The sequence below is a fragment of the Temnothorax longispinosus genome, chromosome 1, assembly GCF_030848805.1.
Source record: "Temnothorax longispinosus isolate EJ_2023e chromosome 1, Tlon_JGU_v1, whole genome shotgun sequence".
In the NCBI taxonomy this organism is placed as follows: domain Eukaryota; kingdom Metazoa; phylum Arthropoda; class Insecta; order Hymenoptera; family Formicidae; genus Temnothorax; species Temnothorax longispinosus.
Genome location: NC_092358.1, coordinates 26,979,189 through 27,004,168, shown reverse-complemented (window position 1 = coordinate 27,004,168; position 24,980 = coordinate 26,979,189). Strand labels below are relative to the sequence as shown.

Here is a 24,980-nt window from a genome sequence, read left to right as displayed (position 1 = left end):
AACAACGTAATAAAAATAACCCGAATTCTTCCTTTTTTAGCGACACCTCTCCGATGCGGAATTCGAAGCTGTTCTACAGTGCTCCCGAGCGGAATTCTACAGACTGCCACAGTGGCGTCGCAATGAAATCAAAAGACGTGCCCGTCTCTTTTAATTCACGCCACACAATTTGCTTATTACACATCGCATCGTGTCGCGATTGCGTTACTGCGGTACGGACCGTACATTCCTACTGCGTGGGTAGGTGCATCGCGGAGAAAAAAAATGTGTTCGACAACCATTGCGAATATCTGCCGGCCGACGTGTGCTCGCAAAAATGAGAGCTCCTCTAGACTAGGGCGCACGCGACCCAGACGCATACGCATACGCACACAACACACATATAATGATGCGGAAGCACTGCCACTTGTCGTCAATTTTTTTCTCGCAGCAACGAATCCACAGGCAGCTTTATCTATGACCCGATCTGTTTAGCGACGTAGTCGTTTCCAAGTTCCATCATTCGGAGCTCTATCGTGACTTGGTTTCACTCATACACGTTGAATACGCAATGACAGTTGATATTAACGTATAGGGGAGAAGATAATCAAATACAAGAGATTACGATTAAAACTCTTAATACAATTTGCTATTGTAAATAAGAAGTTAATCGAGAAATCGAAAAGCGTGAGGGAGCAGCTAGGAAAGTTTCAAAGTACATAACCGCGTATTCGCTAAATCGCATACATACATATTAACTTTGTGGAAGATTACGACGCAAGGAAAAAAACGCTACTCTATGTAGGATTTATCATTATTATTAATTTTTAACTACTATTAATATTATTATTAATATTATATTTTACTATGTGCAACATGAAGAACTAAGAGTAGGTGAGCCCAGCTTGCTGAATGGTGCGATTGCACTGATTAATCGGACGATTTGCGTGTGATTTGTCACTTTTTAACTTACTCTGCGACAAGGATTATTTTATAATGTAGCTTGCGCGCAAATACGATGCCCTTGTGTGAGAAGATATCAATTTGTCTTTATCCTTTTAATTATCCGTGATGTATTAACTAAAGAAACGCTCTGCGGTGCGGATTGCGATAGACTTCTATAATCACTCGATCACTCTACATTAGAGTATAAATAAGAAAATCAGGACCAAATTTATAGTTGTGGTGGATCTAGCAATAACATGGAAGGTGTTTTATCACATTTTAATCATACACGGATTTATTGTCACATTCAATTTGTAGCAATTTTCGCAATATTTTAGAAGTGGCATAAGACAAATTTTTTAATCTTATATTCATATTCATCTATTTAGAACGGGGGTAGTGATTCTTAACATTTTTTAAATGGAAGCGCTTATTTATAATATATACCAAAAAGAAAATTTCCAATACTTGAAACTAAAAAGAGATGCATTTTATGCGGGATGCATAAACCACTCTTATCGCGTATCTCATTATATTTCATGCTACTCTCAGAATAATATATAAGTGATAATTTCATTAATTATTATTACTAATTAAGCGAAAACTTTAATTTTGTAGATATCGTAGCGATCGTCCTCCACCCTTAAATTAGGTCCTGCACAGAATTAAAAAATTTCGAAGTAATAGATCCAGCAGTTAAGCTAATACTGGACGTACACGCGTCTATTGAATAGAGCAGATTTATGCAAAGCGAATAAAGTTGAATTTTCATATATAGGTGAGAAACTCGACGTATCGAAGTTCCGACTGTTACGCCGTATGATTATTATATATCTAGATGAGTTTACTACGTATTTGGATATGCATGCGTGCAATAAGATTGACACGCTTCGTTCGAACGAAGTCACCGAACTACTTTGCTACCGACGCGCGTGCGACATTTTATCAAATCAGCTGCGTTTTATTATCCACACATTTCGCCCCCCTTACCTTAAGTCATGTGCCTAACAAATTAATGTCGTGGGACAATTTGTGAGGGAGAGAGAGGAATCGTTAGTCTTATAAAGCGACCTATACATGCTTTGTGTAAGATTCACAATTCCTACCGAGGCAACACATTCTGGATCCCTTCAAAGCGACGATCCTTTACGACGATCTTTCAAGTGTCTTTGGAATCTTTGTGTTGCCTTCGGTAAGCTTCGTCACGAAGAAAATCCGACGTGCTCCATGATCGCTAACACACAATTGAATGATTATTTCGTTACCTCGATGTCGTTTGAGATCGACATCGCTGTAAAATCTCTTTCTTTTCTTTTTTTTCTTACAAATATACTTTGTTCGTGTAAAATGTATTCGTATAATTCTTTTTTATTTTGTTCTTATATGTAAGTCTCGCGTCGGATCCTATTGATTTTGTGTACAATCGCACTCTTGATCATGGCGCAACGTTGTTGTCCCCACTGTGCAATGCGAACCAATGTATGTTTCTGTTGTATAGAGCACATTGCTTCCGCTAGTCCCTAAAGTTAAATAAATGCAAAACATAAAAAAGCTAACATACGTTGCTGCCACTATTGCATTAATGACCGAGCAGCTTATATCCCGCAACAAAGACTACACGCACAAGTCTTCCGTTCCTTGATCTGTTTCATGTAGATCCGTGGGGAAAGATTCCTATTTGCTCGCAGGTGTTTGCTGGCATCGTTCTCCGGCAAAAGCAATCCGTCTAAAGGTAATTCAAAGGAACTACCGCAGAATATCAAACTTGGAGCTTTTTAACTCGCTACAGCCTGCTGTGAAAGATTTACATGTTAAATCACGAATAGAAGCGCCGCAGGGTGCAAGACTAATGTGGAATTACTTTTTCGCGAAGGATCACGAAACCCTCCAGCACACTGGAGAGCGGCTCATATTGGTCCGACACTATTTCCGCCTTTTCGCCCGCGCACAGCAACACTGGTGTGGTTTGTACATGACCACCGACAATGGATTTCGGATTACCTGCTTTCCCTACAACGTCCACGTTTTGACCGACTCTCACTGACACCGGCAAATTCTGTGAAGTATTGGGAAAACGTCATTTCTAAGCCTAGAATATCTATATATTTTATAATCTGGGTAATCTGGAATTTGGATAATCCCTTTGCACACCTTAAGATTTTCATCCACGGTGACTAGCCACCTTGGCTCCATCGCGACTGCCAAGCAGTACATTAAATAGTGAGACTGAGATAATATAAGATTCCTGCAGTCTAAACAAGCAACCAGAACAACCATCAGACCAGCCAGGGCGGTGTAGTCTAAAACTTTCGAACCATACCGCAAGGGTGATAAAGATAAAGTGCCCTGAAAGGAAAAATATAATAGTGCAACTGGAATAGAACGATTAACTTTTATTCTACATTTAAAGAGAGGAGAGCTGATTTGTCAGAACATTTGTTGCTTTATTGATATCGTTATCATCCGTTTGTTTATTGACTACATAATTATAAGCACCCTTATCGAAGCCATCTTATCGAGACCTTTACCTTGCCCAGGTGTACTAAACCCTGAGAAATGCGTACGAGGAACAGGTGCGACGGATTTTTCGCGTAATAAGCCGCCAGCTGTCTCAACATCGTCGCCAGTCGTGCGTTGTTGGTACCGGCGCCTACCAGGCCGAGGGCGAAGATCGCATTCAGGGCGACCTCGGCGTCGTGGTCGTGGCTGTACTTGTTTAACACATCCAAGACCGCTGGATCGGCGTTTGACAGAGAAGATAAGGCCAACGCGAGGGGCATAGCGCGTCGCGCTGGCGTTGGACCATATCTTCCGACCTACGTTTGTTAGACAGCGTAATAATGGTGAGGATTCAGAGGACAAAGAGCAGTTCCCATAATAAATAATAGTTGACTACACTTTTAACTGATCTTCCGCTCCTAGTTCTATCCCATAAAGAGACAGAGACGATAAGTCTCTTAAATTGCAGTATGAATGAACTATAGGAGCCCATAAATATTAATTAAGATAAATTGAGATTTTAATGTTCCTTTATCCCCTTCCTGCTCTAGATAGGAACATCCCCATAAATATCCATCACGGTTTATTGAGGAGTCGTGCGGACTTATTTCCTGACCTGACCAAAGATCCTCGAGTTTTCTTTTCCTTCTCCAAGTCCCACTACACCTACTCCAAGAGATGCTATAGCCTGCGGTGTTCCAACGTCCCTGAAATTAATATATGTCACTGATTATCCTTTTGATCATAAATTAATTATTTAGCATTAAGTGTGCAATAACGCATTCAACAACAAAATTTTTCTCTCAAACTGCATCTATTAAAGAGTTAATTTATTTATTTACGTTTTTATATTGCTATTTTTTAATATTTGATTTAACATTTTTTACTTTCACTTTTATCTTCAATTTTATCAGCGACACTTACTTAGCAGAATCGTCGGTTTGACTGTTGTTTTTTTTATTCTTTTCTAACTTGGTAGGGCTACTTTGTGGTCTTCTTTGATCGCAGCAGCTTGGTATCGGGGTATTGTCGGGTGTCGTTTTCGCGCTCGTCACTTCCTCGGTCGCTTCCGAGCAGATTCTTAATAGTTCTTGCACTATCAATACGTCGCCAGTACCCGCGTACGCGCAAATCTAACAGAATCGCTTTTATCAAGTTCGAATTATATTAAATTTTACGACGCGCTTTTCGTGAAAATTACGCGAGTCTAACAGCAACTTTTGCTATTTCAGACTGTAAGGAATTTTTCACGAGATTATTTTTGCATAAAATCGTAGCAGTTTAATTTTACTTGTAGCATAGTTTGCGAAGCAAAATTGTATGGTTCCGGCAGAGCTTCGAGCGCTGCGGATGGCGTTTCTATGGCATCCCGGGTTCCCATATAAATCATTCCTAGGGCTAGCGCCAAAAATCTGCGTGAAAAAAGAAATTATTCAGGATATATCGCCCGCTATATATTCGCTTCCTTGTATATTCGCGTACACTTTATATATAACATTATATATGTATGTATAATAGTTACTTTCTTACATTGTCCATAAACATAATTAATACCTGGAATGCGTGACAACGAGTTCCTTCATTGACAGTCCCAGTAATTTTAACAGGATAGCTGAAGATACATCGGAGTCTCCCGAGCCTACATTTACAAGGCCCAAGGAGATGGCGATCAGCGACAACACTTGTATATTATCTGAAAAAAATTCGTAGCTGAATATGGCAACTAATTATTTTTATTCTTTCTTGAGCAAAGAATTTTAATTCAAGCCATACAAATATAAAATAATAAGAAAGAAATTATATAATTTGAAACGTCTAAAAGATTATCTTCAATTTTATAGTTTCTAATTTATTCCATTGTTGAAGAAGAATTAAATTTTCTTTTTCTAAGGCAAACTCAATGGAATAAAAAATTACACTCATATACATCGACTATAATATTATGTTACTTGCCTTGCTCATCGGTTAAAGCTCCAGAAAGAAGTTCGGTGACATCTTTTCTTCTAGAGCCAGCGTAAGCCAGACCCAATCCCATAATAGCTCCAATGCGAAGGATCTGGCTGTTCGACTTTACGTACTCGCTGAGAAGCGCCAAAGCTGGATCACATTCATTACGAATTCCACAATTTACTAGTCCGATCGCTAGCAAAGCACCGGATTTCACGTAGTCTTCGTTCGTGTAAAGATATCTACGCGAAGAACAGAACCGTCAATAAGCAAAATAAATTATAATCACAGGTTTTCCTCCTATCAATGATTCATCATTGTCTTATTACGTCTTTTTCTTTTCAAAGTAATATTAAAAAAATTAATACTTATTCACGATACTATTTTCCTGCTTGGAATTTAAACTTACTTGTCAATAGGAATTAATCCACCGTCGACATCCCACATGTGTATCAGGCCCAGAGACGCGGTAGCCGATAACATTCCGTGTTCCTGAAAAAGAAAGACCACATATTTTTATTAAAATATTATAAAATTACGTATATATAATTATATATATCTAAGTATTATAATTTTTAGAAGTTAATCAGCGCTAATTAAGATATTCTTTGCAGATTATTTAAAAAAAGAATTAAACCTTGTTTTTATACACCCAACAATCGGATGTGTTCGCCATCAGCTTGTCCTGGCCAAAACCCGCGTGCACAAAACCGGAAACAAAGCTTGCCGCTAAATTCGCCCTAGCCGAATCGTGCTCCATTTGTCTAAACCCGCTCACCAACCAGCTCTTGTAGATATCCTCCGGGAGCTTTGGCTCGAGTATGTCAAGCTCTCTGGCAAGAATTTGGAAGTGGGTGTTCACGTGGCCATTGCTAAGGATCATCTCGACATCCTTAGCGTCATTCCCATGATATTCTGTCCTCAGAGGTTGATCCTATTTAGAAAACAGGATAATAATATTTTAGTATGAATCTATTTTGTAAAGTTGCACGAATTTTGTCTAATCAACGAAATTAGAAAGTTGATTTTATAATTATGCGAATTTCTTCTTTTTTTTTTATTTCGACTTATAACATTAAATTTTTGGAAAGAGCAATAAAAGATGCAGTCACTGTTGTCACTGTTGCATTAAGAGGGAAAAATAGAAAGACGTAAATGTAAATTATATCATTATCGTCTGCTTTGATTAAGTTATCGTTTGCGGAAACTAATTATGGAAGTTGAATTATTTATTACTGTTTATATTATACATTTACATATCATTCTTAACATTGATCTGTATACCGATCGATATGAGTTGTTCTATTTTTCGCCCTGTTATGACGTAACCAAATGCTATGTAGATATTATGCAAGAATGAGTTACTTGTAGACGGGCGAGGATAAAGGCTAGTTGATTCCTCGTCAAAGAGTCGGGGCAGGCTGCAAAACACTTGAAAACAAGTTCCGAATTTGCAAGTTGCAGCGCTACCAAAATTGCTCTTGTATACTCATTAAACTTTAGATATTGCTCCGTGGCAAACTCTAATATTTGTCTTCTCTCCGTATCCTCGCTAAAGAATACATGTAGAGGAATAATTTAACAAGGAAATCAGCGATGCAAATACAAGTCAGAAAGTGGATTACGTTGCTTATTGAATAGTATAAAATTCCTTTAATCGTGTTTTATTAAGAAAATTATATTGCAGACATTAAATCACAAAGTTTAAAAAGATTATATTTTGAATAGATGTATATTTTAATCTATGCAGGATAATTTATCTCTAAGAATTATTAGATTTGGTAGATATTATTTAAAAAAGTAAGACAAGTTTGGTTTTAATAGTAATATTATCTAACCGCATTACCTGTAGGCTGCGCAGTTAATTAAATAATGGCACACTCGCGCAAAATTTGTAGGCTCTAGATATTCCGCGAGGAAATTTAGCTCGTCGATCTCCAAACACAGATCGCACGCTTGTATTTCCGCATTATGTCTCATGTCGAACGCGATGATACTCTTGATCAACGGTGTAAGACGCTTTCTAGTACGAGAGATGCGCTGTTATTTTATATTGTTCTCATTATCTCTCGATCTCAGTGTAAATATAAGGCTAAGCATGAGGAATATGTGAAATGTTAATTAAAATGTTATTTAAATTCTTATCACAGATTACCATGACATCATAAAACATTTATATAGTCGTTAATAATATTTAAAAATATTTCAAAATATACTTACCTGACCTCACGCTCCTCCTTGATCGGCACGTTCGTCCATTCGTCGACAATTTCTGCCTCGAGTTGCCGCACGTATTCATGGCCCCATTCCCCAGGCTTATCCACGGCCCCTTTGATGCAGAAATCCAGACAGTCCCTGGATCCTGGAGCAGCTCCAGCGAGAGCGAGTACACTCAGAATTTCCGCAAAGCGTATCTTCGCCTCTTCCCGCTTGAGCCCTCCGTACGCGCTCCTCAAACTCGAATAAAAATTTCTCAAGTATTTGAGAGGCTTCGGAACGGAAGTCATCGAAGTCGTGGACGTACGTATCAGCATTCTCAGGTGATTCAATGACAACAACATAGCTGTCTCATCCTTACCCTGATAATAATATTACAGTACATTCCAGTTTCCTTTTAAGGAAGATAGCAATTTTTTTTAATTACCAAAAATAAGAGTCAGATAAATTTTAGATCCATTCTTTAACAATTCGTTTTCTTCTTTGTTTTATAAGTAACATATAAAAATTGTAAATTGTCGAAATATATTTACCTTCAATACATCGACCGCTTGTTGCAATTCCTCCTGCAATCTCTTATCTTCTTCGTTCTGCGTAAGAAATAGAATGATATTAATACAAAATATTAAATTTTTAATACAAATTGACATTTAAATCAATTCACAAATAATATTTTCTTGACGTTTTATTATATTTTGTAATTTGTAGCTAATGTTACGCGTATACCATATCGCTTTCCTTATCTTGATTGCGTTTACTCATCGTTTTTAAAAGTATTCTCGTTACGTTAAGTAAATGTTTTATTACGATTCAACAACGCTGATTCGGACGATTGAAAGAGAATAATTAATTAATACGTTGTCAAATAAATTTTTCTACCCGTCATACACAACGCACGACTTTTGTTTCGTTATTTTTCGGAGACCGACATATGTGGTGACGATTATTTATTAAGGCTTGGATTTATAGCCGCGTTTCTGCTGTATTTTATACATATATGTACGTTATAAATTATCTATAAAAGTCTCATTCATTCATCATGTGCAGCCAGCGCTTATTTGTTAGAAGAATCACTCTTTAATATAATTATGATTTCTTATTATAATTTTGTTTGGCACATTAGAATTTGAAAGCAATATCAGAAAAAATAGAGAAAATGATTTCTTATAAAATATTAAAATGTTTCATATTCTAATATGTTAATATATTGGGACAATATTAAATTAATAATTTGTAATACCTCTCTTTAAGTTAAAAATGAAAAAATTCATCGCTCGCTTAAAAATAGTATTACTTATTAAAATAATATTAATGATAATATTACAATACTAGCTTTTAAGTCCGCGCTGCGCATCATATAATTCGAGATGCCTACATGTATCAGTCAAATAGAAAATTAATAGCGAATTAACTTCAGTAGTTCACGGTCAGACAGACAGACAGACATCAGACATTTATAATAATAGACCAGTCATATAATTAATTTAGAAACTTTACGTAAATAAACCAATTATATAACAACTAGTCTCTCATCCGTAAACTATGCTGCAAAATTAATTATTCATGCTTTTTGCTACATCAGCATACATAATACTAGAAAAATCTTGATAAAATGTAAATAAAAGAATCATGTTAGAGTCGTATGGAGATTCTTGCCTTTCATCGTTTCAGGCAACAACAATACCATAAAAAGAATACTAATGATGCAGAAACTTTCGACTATCCAGAAGATAACAAACTTGCCACTGAACGTCTCTTCAAGATTGACGGAGAATTTGGCGACGGTGAAAGACATCAAGCACCAGCAGAAGAAAACCATTATATTGGAAGCCTTATTGCATCCGATGCAATACTACTGTGTTTACTCGGAAATGCGTAATATTATAGTGTTGTGCGTTTATCTTTATCTGATCTACAGAGAGAATCGTGCGAGCTCCGCGAATGGCAATCTCAAATCGCCATTCGATTTTCTATCTCGAGAAAAAAAATAGAAGCAGACGTCAGTCCACTGTAAGCTGTTTCTTGATTTTTATATACAACACAGGATTTTTGAGAATTTTTTCAAATCTTTTCGAAGCAATTTTCCATAATAAAAAAAATCACGTAGAAAAAAATCTAGTATTACGTCCAGTTGCATTATCTGTAGGTAATTAAATAATTTAACGACAGTTTCGTTATTGTTATATTTGCGTTGCGCAACGACAATATAACGATAACGAAACTGTCGTTAAAAGTTATAGAATAGGCCCACTGTCTTTAAATTATATTTTGTTAACACTCTTTATTTAATTAATAAATATTTATAATTATGTAAAACAAATTATTTTTAAATGTTAGCATGTGCGTACGATGGTATATATTGATGGATGATATCTCTGATCATTCATTCATTGATTAAAGACATCTCACGCACCGACAATTAAAGCATTTGCAGTGAAATCAACAGGCACTAGGTATTATATATTTGCTTCAAAATTAGCATTTCCTAGTTGAAATGTAAGCCGAATGAAAAACATATCACAATTTCCATTGGTCTACAAATATTATTAATCCATCCGGAAAATAGTTTATTAACGCTAGATACGACTGAAAGGAATGTTAATTATTCTTTATTGCAGACTCGCAAACATGTTTGCTTAAATGTAGTTATTCACGATACTTCTTCGTAATTACGATGTTATTGCGATTATTATTTCCGCAATTATACTAATTTATTTCTTGTAAAAAGTAATAATTACGTTACTGTTTGCACTGTATGCACTAGTTTATGAAATATGTATTCTCGCTCGAATTTGTACTTGCATATTCACTCATTCATACATACCCACACAGCACACTTGTCCAAAAGCGGGACATAAGACGTCTTTTAGACTTTGGACATGGTGCTGCGTCTGATGGGCATTATTCTATATATTTTCCGGTGCGATGCTAGAGATACTATATTATTGTAATAAGCAAAACATGTTATTGCTTATATGCAAATTTTACTAATTGTAGTACTGATGTTTGACAAATAATTGATTAACATAACACGCTTTTCATACTTATTTTTAGATCAAAATTATTTTGTTGTGTCTTATTGTGGAATAATTTTATAGACACTGCATGTAGTCCCAGAGCAAACTATTGTGCAAATAATTGCTAATAATTATACATTAATATAATTCAATAAACTCTTTAGCTAAAAATCTACTAATTGCTATAGTTAATTAACTATTCACTTATGGCAGGTCGAAATATTGCTATTGATAATTCTCCGCTTTTATCTTTAAAAAACACTTTTGCAATCACTTTTGTGAATATATATATATATATATATATATATATATATATATATATATATTCGGCCATTGTAAGATGATTCTGCAGAAATGTTTTAACTTTTTACGTTATTATATTTTATTATTTTATTTATATTAAAAACAAATCTCATTTCACGCTCTAAATTATTTTTTACAAATACCTATGTCATTAAGTACTTTGTCTTCAATTCAGCTTAATCGGCGAATATAATATATAGCATTTAATTTATATTATTTGAAGAGATTTATAAAAATTCTAAGAACGTAGTTTGTTTATCATGTACCATTTTGCATACGTAGAGAACTATGCTATAGACCAGTATAGACTGCTGCAAAACATTTCATCTCAACATACATATTCAGAAAGTTAACATTTGCATTAAATGTTTACATACTCCCGCTTATTTTCCATGTTGTTAAATTACATCAATTTTAAATTATTATTTTTATAAAACATTATTAGGTAAAAAGACATTTTTAGGCAGAAAAAGGTTTTTATTACGGCATGAAAAATGTACAGAATATATATACAGATATAAAAAGTTTCGGGACAGCAAAATATGTAATAAGTTTTATAAAAGAAATATTTTAGACACACAAAAGTTGTAGAGTTTAAAAAGGTCTATTTACTGGTCTTATCAGTTTGTAATGTTGCCAAGGTCAGATCAAGATAATCTTTAATTCTATTAATAAGATCCCATATTTTTTATCGCATATTTTCGTAACCGTCTATCAGTATCAGTGATGATAAATATCGTTCCCCTGTTTTTGGACGGATGTATTTACACACAATGTAGTAGAGGCAAATTAGACCAAAAAAGTGCGTTATCTCGGAACCGGTTAAAACTACTCGGATTTGAACGTTTTTTTTTTAAATGTAGGTAATTAAAAACACTACAATGTTTATGGGTTAAAAATTGACGCTAATTGTTTATTTAATAAATTTTTATTTAATAATTATTTAATAAATTAAAGAATTTGTTGCTCGGCTCTCTTTGGTCTTAAAATATTCTACGAACCGCGCCCTACCAGAATATGCAACGTATGATTTTGTTGCTCGCTCCTAACTGCAAATAAACAAATTAGTTATCTCCGCGTCGACCGTTATCTACGACTTCGATGGCTAAAAACTAATTAAAAGAATTTGTTGCTCGAGTCTTTTTGTTATTTAAATATTCTATGGACCGAGCCCTATCAGAATATGCAACTTACGATTTTATTGCTCGCTTCTAATTATCGAAGTCGTAGGTAACGGTCGACGCGGAGATAAATAATTTGTTTACTTGCAGTTAGGGGCGAGCAACAAAATTGTAAGTTGCATATTCTGATAGGGCACGGTCCATAGAATATTTTAAGACCAAAAACAATTAGAGTCAATTTTTAACCCATAAACATTGTAGTGTTTTTAATTATCTACATTAAAAAAAAAAACGTTCAAATCCGAGTAGTTTTAACCGGTTCCGAGATAAAAACCTAATTTGTCTCCACTAATGATTGTGTTTATTGCAAACGATATTTTTGCTTCTTGACGAGTTACAGTGGTCAATAAGTTTGCCTTAGGGCTCATTCCATGCCAAGTAGATCACTTTTTTCGGTCAAGTCGTGGATTTGAATGTTGCGTGGATGTTGCGGCCCGCATTAATAAATAAGAAAAATTGTATTATGTATGTAATAATAATAAATTGAGAAACGCAGCCGTGAATGTGACCGCGAAAGTGAAGAAAGACGATAAACAAGTCAGCAAAACAATGAGTTGCGCGAGTGGAACAAATCCGATCGTACAATTCAACAATAATATGAAGAAATAGGAAGGTGTTGTAATTTCATTCCTGAACCTCCTTTCGCGAATAAAATAATTTACAGTGCCCGAAGCGGCACAACAGAATGCAAATTGAATATTATGTTGCGTAATTTTACGATAAATTTGTACGGTAAAATTACGCTTAAAGTAGTTAGACCGTGACAATACAATCCGAAATTTTGTATTCTAAATCGACGTGAAAATGAAAACATCCGACTATTTACGGTTACAGGCTGAAAACTTTTGGATAGTTCTGTCCCTCACACACAGAACAGAAGACTATATTCTATTATTTTTCTCTTCTTCTTTACGTCAAATAATCATGAAAATCGAGGTCTATTTATTATTATATTTCTAAATCTAAACGGTCAATAATTTTGGTTTTTTTTTTACTAGTATTCCAAAGTATATACAAGTATTCCTTCTACTATATATCCGTTTTTCATCATTTTCTTAAGATTCGTTCTAATTATTAAAATTCAGAATATGAGATTTCCGTATGCTTTGTGTATGCAATACATGGCAAAAATGCAATTTTTGATAGCCATTATCTTGCGTTCGGGACGCGTTTAATTACTTCTAATTTGTACAGACGTGTAGATACCATATTTATTAACATATAGTAAAGTTTTCAAATTTTTCTTATTGTTGAAGAATGCTCGTATTGTAATCGTGGTAATTAGGCTGGACACAGTCAACGGAGGGTCGACAGACACACGAACAAGACGTGACCGATCGACATAGTTTTAGAATCTTTATTTCGTATTGACTAAAGACAGAAGTTTACTGAGCGCTCGCTATTGGCAGACTGACTGTAACGTTACATATATTACATATTACATCCATCGGTATGACCTCACACACATACATCGATTTACCTGTGTTAGTAAGTCAACAGACCAAATCTCTACCTTATTTGGGCATGTTTATGGATTCTAATGACCTAATTGGTTCTAACACGCGTGTACAAAACAAATGTATATGAGATACCGAGGGAAGGCTGCGTGGGGGAAGTGTCGGAGAAGCACACGTGAATACTCTCACATCGCTAGATTTCGAAATAATAGAATATTTATTCATTTACATTATTTACAAGATTATTAATATTACTTGTGAGTTTATCGATGCGAGGATAAATAATAGCATTCCGCAACACTTATAAATTGCGATTTACGGACTAACTACCTTAATATAATATTTTATCGTTCCTGAGCTGAGCGATCTCGAAAATCACCGAGTTTACACTGATCAAACTGTACGGACATGTGTAAATAACAATTACTGATACATTATGGATTTGCGTAAGTAGACCTTTTTTATCCAAAGTGAAATAAGTACAGATATATCACTTATTTCCACTATCGTATTATATTCGTGAAGGAGTGGCAAGTGATATGTGTGGGGATAATGTATATAACCTGATAGTGATATCGTATTATATTCGTGAAGGAGTGGCAAGTGATATGTGTGGGGATAATGTATATAACCTGATAGTGACACAGATATATAAACTGTAACATTGCGGAAGTTTTCTTTTATTTTCACTTCAATTGCGTACGTCGCGTTTCTGACCGTGAATCAGTCGGTTCAACTTTAATTCCGAATCTAATTTGAACTTAAATTTTGTGCACGTCGTTTACACTAAAAACCACAAAGAGCCAGTAAGTAATTGAGAGCCTCAATCTTCTGCGAAGCCACGAAGTCCCGGAATCATCTCAGAATCCAGTCAAATTAAACCTTCTACAAGACCTACAGACCTTATAATTCAATAAGTAGTAAGTATATAATAGTAATGAGTCTTTATTATATTTCCTTTTTTTCTGTTCTCTTTCTAAAGAAGATCACCGGACTCTCGAACCGTCAGACGTTATTTACTACTCATTTTCTTTTTTCATTAATACGATTTACAACTTCTTTGCTTCTATATCACGCCGGGTTAGTTGATTGACATCAGCGTCCAGAGCGTTTTCGGTTTTGCTATCGCGGATTATATCTGACAATGAGTAGATAACATTAGCGACAATATCCATAACGTTTCCATTTTTGTTCAAACCATAATCTTGAAGCTTACTCCGTCTACTTTACAGTCCAATAAAATGCAAACAATTTGTTAATTATTCCTAATTAAATAAACTATTTCTAATAACGCCTCATTAAATGTTAACCAAATCGTTGGAATCGACGGAACAGGCTGGTTAAGAAATTAGTAAACTCTGAGACACAGTATCTAGAAATTTTTGAAAATTTAAACTCTTTCTTCCAATGACGCTATTCACGTTTACTTCCTGAATATAGTTTTCTTACCTGATACTCGTAACATTATTCTATGCGGGGGTGAAGCACTGGTGGCACTCCGAACGACTGGAGCAACGTCGAACAATTGTCTCGACTTGTCTCGTGCGTAGATTCGTCCTCCAACGTTCGTTCGAGACGATCGTGCGCAATTATCTCGGTACATTCGCTGTTATCTCGTCGGGCCCTCAGACGATTGTAACGAAACTCGAGTTCAAAACTGACGATTGAAATTAAACGCCTTTTTGACAACTAAATTGAGTAAAATTCGTACGAGTGCCTGTTCCGCCGGACCGTCGAATCCTTTACGAAAGGCTGCACCAGCCGCCTGCCAACTTCTCCAGCAAACGCAATTCAAGCCAAAACATTTGTAAATATTCACCGATTTTATCGCCACTTAAACATGTTGTAGGGGAGATCTTTCTGAGTAATTCTACGCAAGAAATAAGGGAGAGGGGACGGCGTTGGTTTAGAATAAATAGGCAAATTGAAGTTTCACAATTTTATTACTTCTTTCTAGGTATTATAAAGTAACATTCTAAGTTCTAAGAGAAGTAATTTGTTGATATGTGTGTATAAACAGTACACGTGTAAGCGGGGGAGGGTGGGGAGTGAACATTGGTTTGTGTGGAAAGTTAAAAACCTATTTTTCTTCTTTCGTCGATTTGTGTGGAAAGTCGCATTGTGTGAAAATGCTTAATATCTGTAACAGAAATAATTTGTTAAAGCAGAGAATATATCAAAGGTCGTAGAAAATAATAGAAGACTATATATACGGCCGGGTGCGCGCTATAATAGTTACACTCTATGAAACAGAGGTGGCATTCCCAGCAAAAATTTGATAAATATTTACTAATATTTATTTTATATTTTAATGATATATATTGAACAAAGTTTTTATGAGATTTTTTCTTCATATATATATGAAATATGTATAAAATATTTATATATTATAATATTTCAAAAATATATACACTGTTGAAAACAGAGGTCCTGTGTGTTAAAAAAAGTCCTTGTTAAAATTTTTGTGTAAAATAATCAACACATACGCGTGTAGATGTAACATATGCCTGCTATGTTAATTGAATTTTACAAATTTAAAATGTAAAATAATTAAAATAACTTAAAAAATATGTTAAAGTAACACAATTTGAACGTATTTATTAAATATGTTAAAATTTACAGAAAAAGAATGTTGATTTTACTCTATAAAAAAAGTAGGAATAAAAATTTACATAAATAGAGTGTTGATTTTATCTTACAATCTCAACTTCAACATAAAAGTTATGTTAATTGTACACATAATTAACTTCAAATTACGATCAGAATTACATTTCCTTTCTGTTGAAATATTTTAACATAATATCAGTGTTACCACTTAACACATCCATATTATGTTAAATTAACACAAAAATTTGAGTGGACCGTTTTGGACATGTGATTTATGTTATATTTAACACAAATTTTTCAACAGTGTATAGTAAAAAATATTTATGAATATTTATCATTATAAATATTGTGTGCTGTCTGGGTTAAACCATAAATTCACCACTTTAATCATTAAAGTTGCGAAACAAACATATTGTAATTAATTTTGTGGTTTTTATTTTATTACTACTTTATTATACAATATTAAGAAGTAAAAATTGTTCCCAAGTATCTTGATGGTAAAATGTCAAAATGTCCACTTGATAAACGTTTATTAAAACACGTTCTTTTTCTTTATCTAAGACAAAAAACGCTTTTTTAACTGTTTCTTTACATATCGTGTGCCTATGAGTGCGTTCGGTTTGGACGCTCACGCGATGTAAGCGCTTATGAGCGTTACGTCATAACTTCTGCTGACAAACGCTTATTTCTGCAAGGTAATGCCCGATCTACAATAGCTGTAGTAAGCTGTAGTAAGCAGTAGTAAGCCTCAAGATGTAAGAAACTGACCAATCACAGTCGATTATTCTCCTCACATTCGCCTGTAATTGGTCAATTTCTTACGGCTTGAGGCTTACTACAGCTTACTACAGCTATTGTAGATCGGGCATAAGGCGTGATCAAGCGTAAGCGCTTACGTTCATTTCGGAACGCATTGTTAGCGAATTGCATATCAACAAACATGTCATCGAATCGAATTATAAACAGAAAAATTGTAACGATATTCCAATTTCCAGCATTTAACGCAGTGGCTTTCCCTATACATTGAATTTCTCACAAATGGATCTGTACATAATTTAAATATTAAGCAAGGAAAAATTATATACATACACAAATATAAATTAAAAATTGAATAAACGAAATATAGGCTCTCCTGAATAAATCAAATAAAGGGAAGTGAGAGAGGCAATCAGAGCCACGCGCGGTACGTAATGCGCAATCAAAATAAGTCAATAATAAAATATATTAGTTAATACAAATTTGGACGTTTCAACACTTTTTTGTGTCATCTTCAGCGTATATAAAAATGAAAATAATATATGAAAATTTCAAACTATAAATTACAGTCAATCGCGATAAAATGAGTCAATCAGTAGAAAAGCGCAGTCAAATCAATAAAATAAAATTCATACGAATGTTCGATACTCTGTCAGGATATGCAAATGCTCCGAATCGATCGCACCTTCGACGTTTACTCCCAGGTTGGAAGACCAGACCAGGTAGAAAGGAGAGATTCGATTGTCCATTCTAAACCGTGAATCGGAGTCGCAATATATGTTAAAAAACGCAATGTATCAGTATTAAAATTACAATCACGAATTCTTGCTTACGGACCATTACAGACCAGTAGGTCGCAGTGTTAAAATGTATCTGTCGCTCTGACATGTCGTGAGTGAGTGAATAAGCGTTGGTAGAAATCGGAAGGTTAACATAATAAAAGCGGTGTATACATTCGAGTTTAATTGTGGGGATAAAAATTCACAACGAATAACTCTAAATTTTTGATAACCCATCAATAACGTTCAAATAAGTATCCGGTAAACCTTCCGTGTCCGTCTGCAAATTCCATCCATTCCTGTCTCTTTATGCACATCTCGGAAATTAAGCGTTTATAAAAATACGATTCATTATCTAGAATTTCCACATTATCCAAATCGAAATTATGATTCAATGCTAATCTATGATCTGTTATAACAGAATGATTAGATGTAGGTATTCTAATTTATATATATGGTTCTGGTGTTCCTTAATTTTTGTTTGTAATTATCTGTTCGTTTGGCCTACATAAGATGCGTCGCAATCATTACAGTTAATTTTGTATACTACGTTACATTGTTTAGAACGTGGGAGACTATCCTTATGAGCTTTTATGAAGGTTCGCATTTTGTTTAAGCTATTATACGATAATCTCACTTTTAAATCCCTTGTTATGTTCTTAAATTGTTCTGTTTAAAAAATTTAGAGTTATTCGTTGTGAATTTTTATCCCCACCGCATAGTCGCTTACATTGCCAAAACGAACGACATTTCTTACTATTGTGTAAGCGCTCAGATACCAAATTTAACGATTGAAAACAGCGCTTATAAGCGTGAGCGTCCAAACCGAACGCATCCTATATAATAGCCGTTCTCTCAAGGCGGTCGCCCATCCTAGTACAGTACCGCGACCGTGACTTCGATGATCCAGTGAACAGTGGCAATCTTCTGATCCTGACGCTTCCTTATTGACTGTACTTGTCTATAAAAGGTATACATCTTTAAAATGTTCAAAAATCTTGTAATGATATCTTCTTGATACCCAAGGAGCGCCAATGCGCGTATAACGTGCTTTTAATGCGCGTACAATTGCATTGGCTTCAAAACTACATTAATTGTGTGTTTAAAATGCGCGCATTTAAATGCGTAATTAATGCAAATTGAGCATTTGATTTATAAATAACAGGTTTTATATTATATTTACATAAATAAGTAGCTTCTTACTCATTATGAAACATTTTATTTAAGTTTTTAATTTTTATATAAATTAAATTTTAAATAAATAGTTTCACTAACTAACTTTGTTCTTACTTCTGCGTTTAAAGCATCAATGTGTAAATGCACGTGTAGACTCTTAATAGATCCCCTATAGGGTAAGCAAGTTGGTGGAGCTTCGGTTGTCCATAGTAAACTCTACACAGATAAAAGAACATTCTTATTTAGAGAATATCTTTATTTTCGACATGTACGCTATATAATTTCAAGATTTACATGTCAAAAATAAAGATATTCTCTAAATAAGAATGTTGTTTTCTTCTGTGATAACTGTACTGGAATATGCTCACAGCAATGCTTAAAACCTGGGCACGCGAAGAAAAATTCTAATATAGTACACAACTTTAATACTTGCTGGCCTTTACCATGTCGTCTCCCACTTTTTTCTTGCGTAGAATTACTCAGAAAGACCTCCCCTACAACATATTTAAGTATAGCGATAAAATCGGCGAGTACCTATCTTTTATGCATATATTTACCATTGATGCAGATATTTATCACGGTAACGAGAAATAAGATATAACAGTGACAGCTACCAGGCTAAACACTATTGTAAAACACAATGCAACGGCTTGTGTTTATTCTCTTGACGAATTCAGCTGTATTATTCGGTGGTTGTACTCAAGAATTTCATGGTCGTATATTGCCTGCTTATGCCGTTGCTTCCAAGGCAAATGTTCTCAACTCAACATGCGGAAAGGAGTTGAAAACTTTTCGAGATGCTCTTAGTCAACGAACACTGTGGAGCTTGAAAGGTACGTAAAATTATAACTGATTCGCTATTAACTCTATTTACTCCAATTTAAAATCTAGAAAGCTGCTAAAAAAAACAACTATTCATCTTTAGCTTATATTGCATATTTTAATTGATTAATTATGCAATTCCATTTAAATTAAATATATTAACTAATATTCTTTAATCTTAAATTAATAATAATATTTATGAAAATATTAGTGTAATAAATAACGCGCGGACGTGTGAGCAATAGACTTTAACAGGGACTTCGGGCAAAGACTTAAATTGTAATAGCGGACTTAATAAATCGGGCTGCAATTAAAAGACACTAAATCTCACTTGAATATCGCTTCTAATAATCCTGCACGCACTATCCTAAACTAATAAAAATATAAATATTTGTTAATAAAAAATATACTTTTGTACTCTATATGTTATATAAATATATTTCAAAATTTCACTTTTGCAAATTTATTCAGTTTGTCACAAAATATTGTCAAAAACATGCACCTCTCACACAGACACATAAAATTGTAGGCATAAAGATATCTAGCTATATCTCAGATATATTTTGCTGTGTGGATAGTTTTAGAACATTCTGAACACGTTGGCATAGAAAACTTAAAAAAGACTTTGTTTAGGAAAACAGCTTTCTGTATGAGGAAGCAACAATGCGTGATTAATTAATAATAAGTAAAAATTAGTCATTTATTGTTTTTACATAAGTAGTAACATTGTAATTTTTATTTTTAGTATTAGATTCCAGTGGTGATTTTAAACCGGGTTTCCTTTACGGAAATAATTATTGGCTGGGCAGTCGTAGTCAGTGTCTTGATACAATGAATACGGTTCCTTTGCAGATCTCACAGCAGAAAGTACTAAATAACACGCATTATCGCGATCCGCGAAAGGAATTTCCACCTTTCCAAATGAATTATTTTGTAGTTTATTTTAAACACAACAGTACTATTCAATATCACATAAATATATTTGATGAGGTAAGTTTATAAAATCTTTATGTGATGAAGGACGCGTTCGACATTTAAATATATACAGAAAGTTATATTTTAGAATGTGATTACGCTCGGACTCTGTTTACCAGCATCGTGCACTATAAATAATTTGAGCTTCATTTTGGAAAGAATATTTCGTGACCGAGTTATCTTTGATGATCTCTACTCCGCTGATTTTCAGCTAATCCAGGTTAAAGATCTAAATGACGATAATAAAAAACTACCCAGTAGTGCGTTACGTTTCATTTGGTACGTCTCAAGAAATGTATAAATTGTAATTACTTGACAATACAAACACAACAATAATATGTTATAACGGAAAAGATTAATAATATTATAAGTAATTTTAATCTTAATCCTCCGAAAGAATATGAAGAATTAATCAAGAAATATTCGATTTGCAGTGTTGGCTTAGGGTTTTCCTTTCTCATGACAGCAATCGGAACGATATATGATGTATTTGTGTACCAAAAACATGTAAAGAAAAATGAGACGAATAAAACTGGTGATGGTAAGTGTCATATCTAAAACTTATAGAAATAATTTCTATTACAACAGACTATTTACCGTTTTTATATGCTACAATTTTCTACAAATCAAGTCTTTGTCTTTAGTGTTAAAATTATTAACAATTTGCAATCAGCTATTATTTTAAGTAATTAATAATTAATTATAAAATATATTTTGTAGCAACATTTTGTGTACATATAGCTTATTCGTATAGATTTCCCTTGTTTAATATTCATCTTACTTAATTAAAGCATTTTGATTTTTGTATTACTACTAAAGACGTCGAATTATGATTTAGGTACGGTAAAGGTGTCTAAGGAAGTGAATTTGTCTTCATATCGGAAAAGTAAAATTGGAGAAATATTAATATGTTTCTCCGTTTACACAAATACGGGAAAGATATTTAGCACAAAGTTAGATCCCGGCACAATACCCGTTATTCACGGCTTAAAATTTCTAAGCATGTGTTCGATAATCATCTTACATAATACATATTTTTCATTGAATTTTCTCGGTAAGTAATTTATAATAAATCTGTAAAATGGATATTTTTGGCTTTGTTTTCTTATAGTTTAATACGCATAACCAAAATTGCTTTATGTTCACAGACAATAAAGTATGGTTGTGGAGATTCACTGAGAGTTATAAATACTTAAGTGACATTGGATTCATAGCAGTTGATACATTTTTCCTTTTAAGCGGATGTTTAATGACTTATATGTATTTAATGCGAGATAAAACGAACGAAATATTAAAGCCGATTAATTGCGGAGAAAAATTAATTGAATTCTTCATTCATGTAATAAAAAGATTTATTCGGTAAGTTTTTGTTATATGGTGATATGTTTGTGAAGAACACAGAAAACAATACAAACAACAAAATAAAATTTTTGCAGTAATAAACAAAATAAGAGAATATGTTACAAAGAAATTTGAATATTGATTTCAATGTAAACTAAATAATAACTTTCCTTTTTTACACACGGCTGTAATAAAATTTTTTCTTTTTAAGGCTGACACCGGCTTACATGATAGTGTTAGCGATAACGCAAATAAGCTGGGCTTGGTTCGATAAAACATCGCAATTTTACATTTACGAAAAGTTGCACGAAACTTGTGCGAAATATTGGTGGAGAAATATTTTATACATAAATAATTTGTTTGAATTGGATGCAATGGTACAAACACGTTTGATTAAGATTAATTTAAAATTATACTTGGAGACGCATAAAACTTTTCTAAAATTTTTATTGCATTACAGTGCATGAATTGGAGTTGGTATCTAGCTAATGATATGCAATTCTATGTAATCGCTACGGCACTGTTAATTTTGTCCACTATGTATGTTAACCAACTATTATAGTTATCTTAATGTCTTCTTCGCGTATACTTGAATAAATATATTATGAATTTTAGATACTTTTATGCCGCTGTTACGATATTGAGTGCACTTTTAATAGGCTCCGTTATTATTAACGGTTATATTTCACACGTTTACGAATATGTCGCGACGTAAGTTATTAAAGTATTTTACTTATTGAGAAATCAAGTTACGAAGATTTCTTATTGTCTCATTTCTTATTGTTACAGAATTGATGAAGAGAGACGTCTTGCAAATATCTTCTATTTCCCACCATGGATGAGAATGAATCCATATATCATTGGGATAATTACGGGTTACATTTTGATAAAATTAAAGAATAATCTTGTCTTAAAAGAAGTAAAGTATATTTTTTGTTTTATACAGCATATTAAAAATAAATAATTATTGAAAAACTTATGGAATATATATAAACTTATATTCTATATAAACTAACTAGTTACTAGTTCCATATAAATGAATTATATAGTACCGCATAAATGAAAATTGTTACATTAATTTGACATACATTTCAGAAACATATAATTTTGTGTTGGTGCCTGGCTATTCTTTGCAAAGTATTCGTATTATTTTTGTTGCACAATCGACACATATCCGTTCTAGCTACTTCTATTTATGTAGCACTAAACAGAACACTTTGGGCCATATGTATTGCATGTATTATAATAGCATGTTCCACTAAACACGAAGGTTTGTTTATTTATTAACACATAAATATACTTTATAAAAATCGGCATATTCTTAATATATTATATAGTAATATATTTGAAATATTGTCGTAGTTTAAAAAGATCATTTTTATCATTGTATATTTGCTTTGTTATAGGCATCGTTAATCGGTTACTCTCTTTCAAAGGCTGGATTCCTCTTAGCAGGCTTACATACTGCGCTTACCTTATAAATCCTGTCATCATACAATCGATTCATTTATACAGTGAAACGTCGATTCATTTTGAATTTCTGCCCCGTGTAAGTATACAAATATTTGAAAATACAGCATTAATAGAGAAATACGGGAAAAAATGCATTAACTTTTTTTAACTTTTGGTTCCAGTTTGTTATGACTGTGGGATACGTTATTATCAGTTATCTTTGCTCTTATGCATTGTCTGTGATGGTCGAGATGCCCTATAATTTGTTAATGAAAATGTTTATCAAGTACCGCAATAAGCCATATAGAAAGGAAATGTAATCTTGCATACGAACATATAAAACGACGTACATTTAATGTCATACATACGTGCCAATAGTTCTAGAACGGTTGAATAATATAAACTACAAGATCTGATTATTAAATTGCGGTACATATCGCACTGATATTTATAAAAAGTTATACTTGATTTTGATGAATTAAGCTTTCGGACAAATTAAATACTGCTGCATTGACATAAACTGTGTTAAAGAAACGATGGCACAGCGAAGATGAATCAGAGTTTAAAAATCCATAAAAGTTCGATCGAATTCATCAATTATATGTATAATATATATTTACGTTATATTTATTTATACTAGACGTCGCTTCGCGCGCGCTATTTAGCTTTATATATAGGTAACATTACACTATTTATTATACTATTACTATTACAATGAGATTGAGAAAGAGAGTTTGGGAAAATGGAAAGAGAGATAATGTTTCATCATTTTTGTCATAAAAATGCAACAAATATATACATTATTTTTAAATATACTTATAATTTATTTATTATTGTCACAATTATATGTACAAACATATTGTGTATAGGTACATAACATAATATATTACATACAAAATGATCAAAAACAGTCAATATGTAACAGATATAGAATAGATTACTGTCTTGAATAAAGTCTGTTTTCGAAATTACTATATAAATCAGAACGTTTCAATGCGAAAGACAAAAGACATGGTTATTCATTATTTTCATTAATATATAGTAGTGTTTTTTATATAAACTTTATAAAAAATTATTTCAACATATATGTACATATGTTTATAATGTACATATATGTATTTTATACATATATGTACATTATAAATTATTTATAAAAGTCTCATTCATTCATCATCATGTGCAGCCAGCGCTTATTTGTTAGAAGAATCACTCTTTAATATAATTATGATTTCTTATTATAATTTTGTTTGGCACATTAGATTTTGAAATCAATATCAGAAAAAATAGATTTTTTATAAAATATTAAAATGTTTTATAGTACACCTATTGAGAGAGACAATATTAATAATTTGTAACATTTCTCCTTAAGTTATTAAGATGAAAAAATGCATCGCTCGCTAAAAAATAGTATTACTTATTAAAATAATATTAAAGATATTACAATATCAGCATTATAATAAACTTAGAAACTTTAAGTGAATAAACTAATTAATACAATGACTAGTCTCTCATCCGTGAACGAGAAGT

At 33.2% G+C, this 24,980-nt stretch overlaps 3 protein-coding genes across 13 annotated transcripts in view; 2 read left to right on the top strand and 1 right to left on the bottom strand.

Moving 5' to 3' along the window:
• Window positions 1-2,480, top strand: part of Unc-115a (Uncoordinated 115a) — a 30,095-nt gene extending 27,615 nt beyond the window's left edge. For all 10 annotated transcript variants that reach the window (XM_071793760.1, XM_071793809.1, XM_071793764.1 and 7 more), the window contains one exon: window positions 41-2,480. In XM_071793760.1, coding sequence (XP_071649861.1) covers window positions 41-154 — 114 coding nt within the window. In that variant the 3' untranslated portion in view covers window positions 155-2,480. The remainder of the gene's footprint in view (window positions 1-40) is intronic.
• LOC139822128 (26S proteasome non-ATPase regulatory subunit 2) lies at window positions 2,217-15,122 on the bottom strand. Its single transcript, XM_071793705.1, has 16 exons — window positions 14,995-15,122; window positions 8,121-8,177; window positions 7,591-7,949; window positions 7,217-7,393; window positions 6,736-6,922; window positions 6,008-6,304; window positions 5,780-5,862; window positions 5,377-5,612; window positions 4,978-5,116; window positions 4,715-4,835; window positions 4,348-4,556; window positions 4,040-4,130; window positions 3,453-3,740; window positions 3,076-3,270; window positions 2,786-2,980; window positions 2,217-2,717 (listed from the first exon to the last, which is right to left on the bottom strand). Exons 3-16 carry the CDS (start codon window positions 7,929-7,931, stop codon window positions 2,700-2,702), a joined length of 2,577 nt encoding a protein of 858 aa, XP_071649806.1. The 5' UTR covers window positions 7,932-7,949; window positions 8,121-8,177; window positions 14,995-15,122; the 3' UTR covers window positions 2,217-2,699.
• On the top strand, window positions 14,206-24,739 carry LOC139822191 (nose resistant to fluoxetine protein 6-like). Of its 2 annotated transcripts, XM_071793818.1 has the most exons (14): window positions 14,210-14,465; window positions 19,432-19,696; window positions 20,431-20,675; window positions 20,749-20,939; window positions 21,095-21,201; window positions 21,499-21,714; window positions 21,809-22,019; window positions 22,213-22,378; window positions 22,462-22,541; window positions 22,617-22,712; window positions 22,791-22,920; window positions 23,097-23,271; window positions 23,408-23,550; window positions 23,636-24,739. In XM_071793818.1, exons 2-14 carry the CDS (start codon window positions 19,504-19,506, stop codon window positions 23,771-23,773), a joined length of 2,091 nt encoding a protein of 696 aa, XP_071649919.1. In that variant the 5' UTR covers window positions 14,210-14,465; window positions 19,432-19,503; the 3' UTR covers window positions 23,774-24,739. The 2 variants fall into 2 exon arrangements, 1 of the variants encoding a protein (XP_071649919.1); XR_011734475.1 differs by lacking the exon at window positions 23,097-23,271 and having other exon boundaries at window positions 14,206-14,465; window positions 23,636-23,778.
• Window positions 24,740-24,980: the final 241 nt, after the last annotated feature.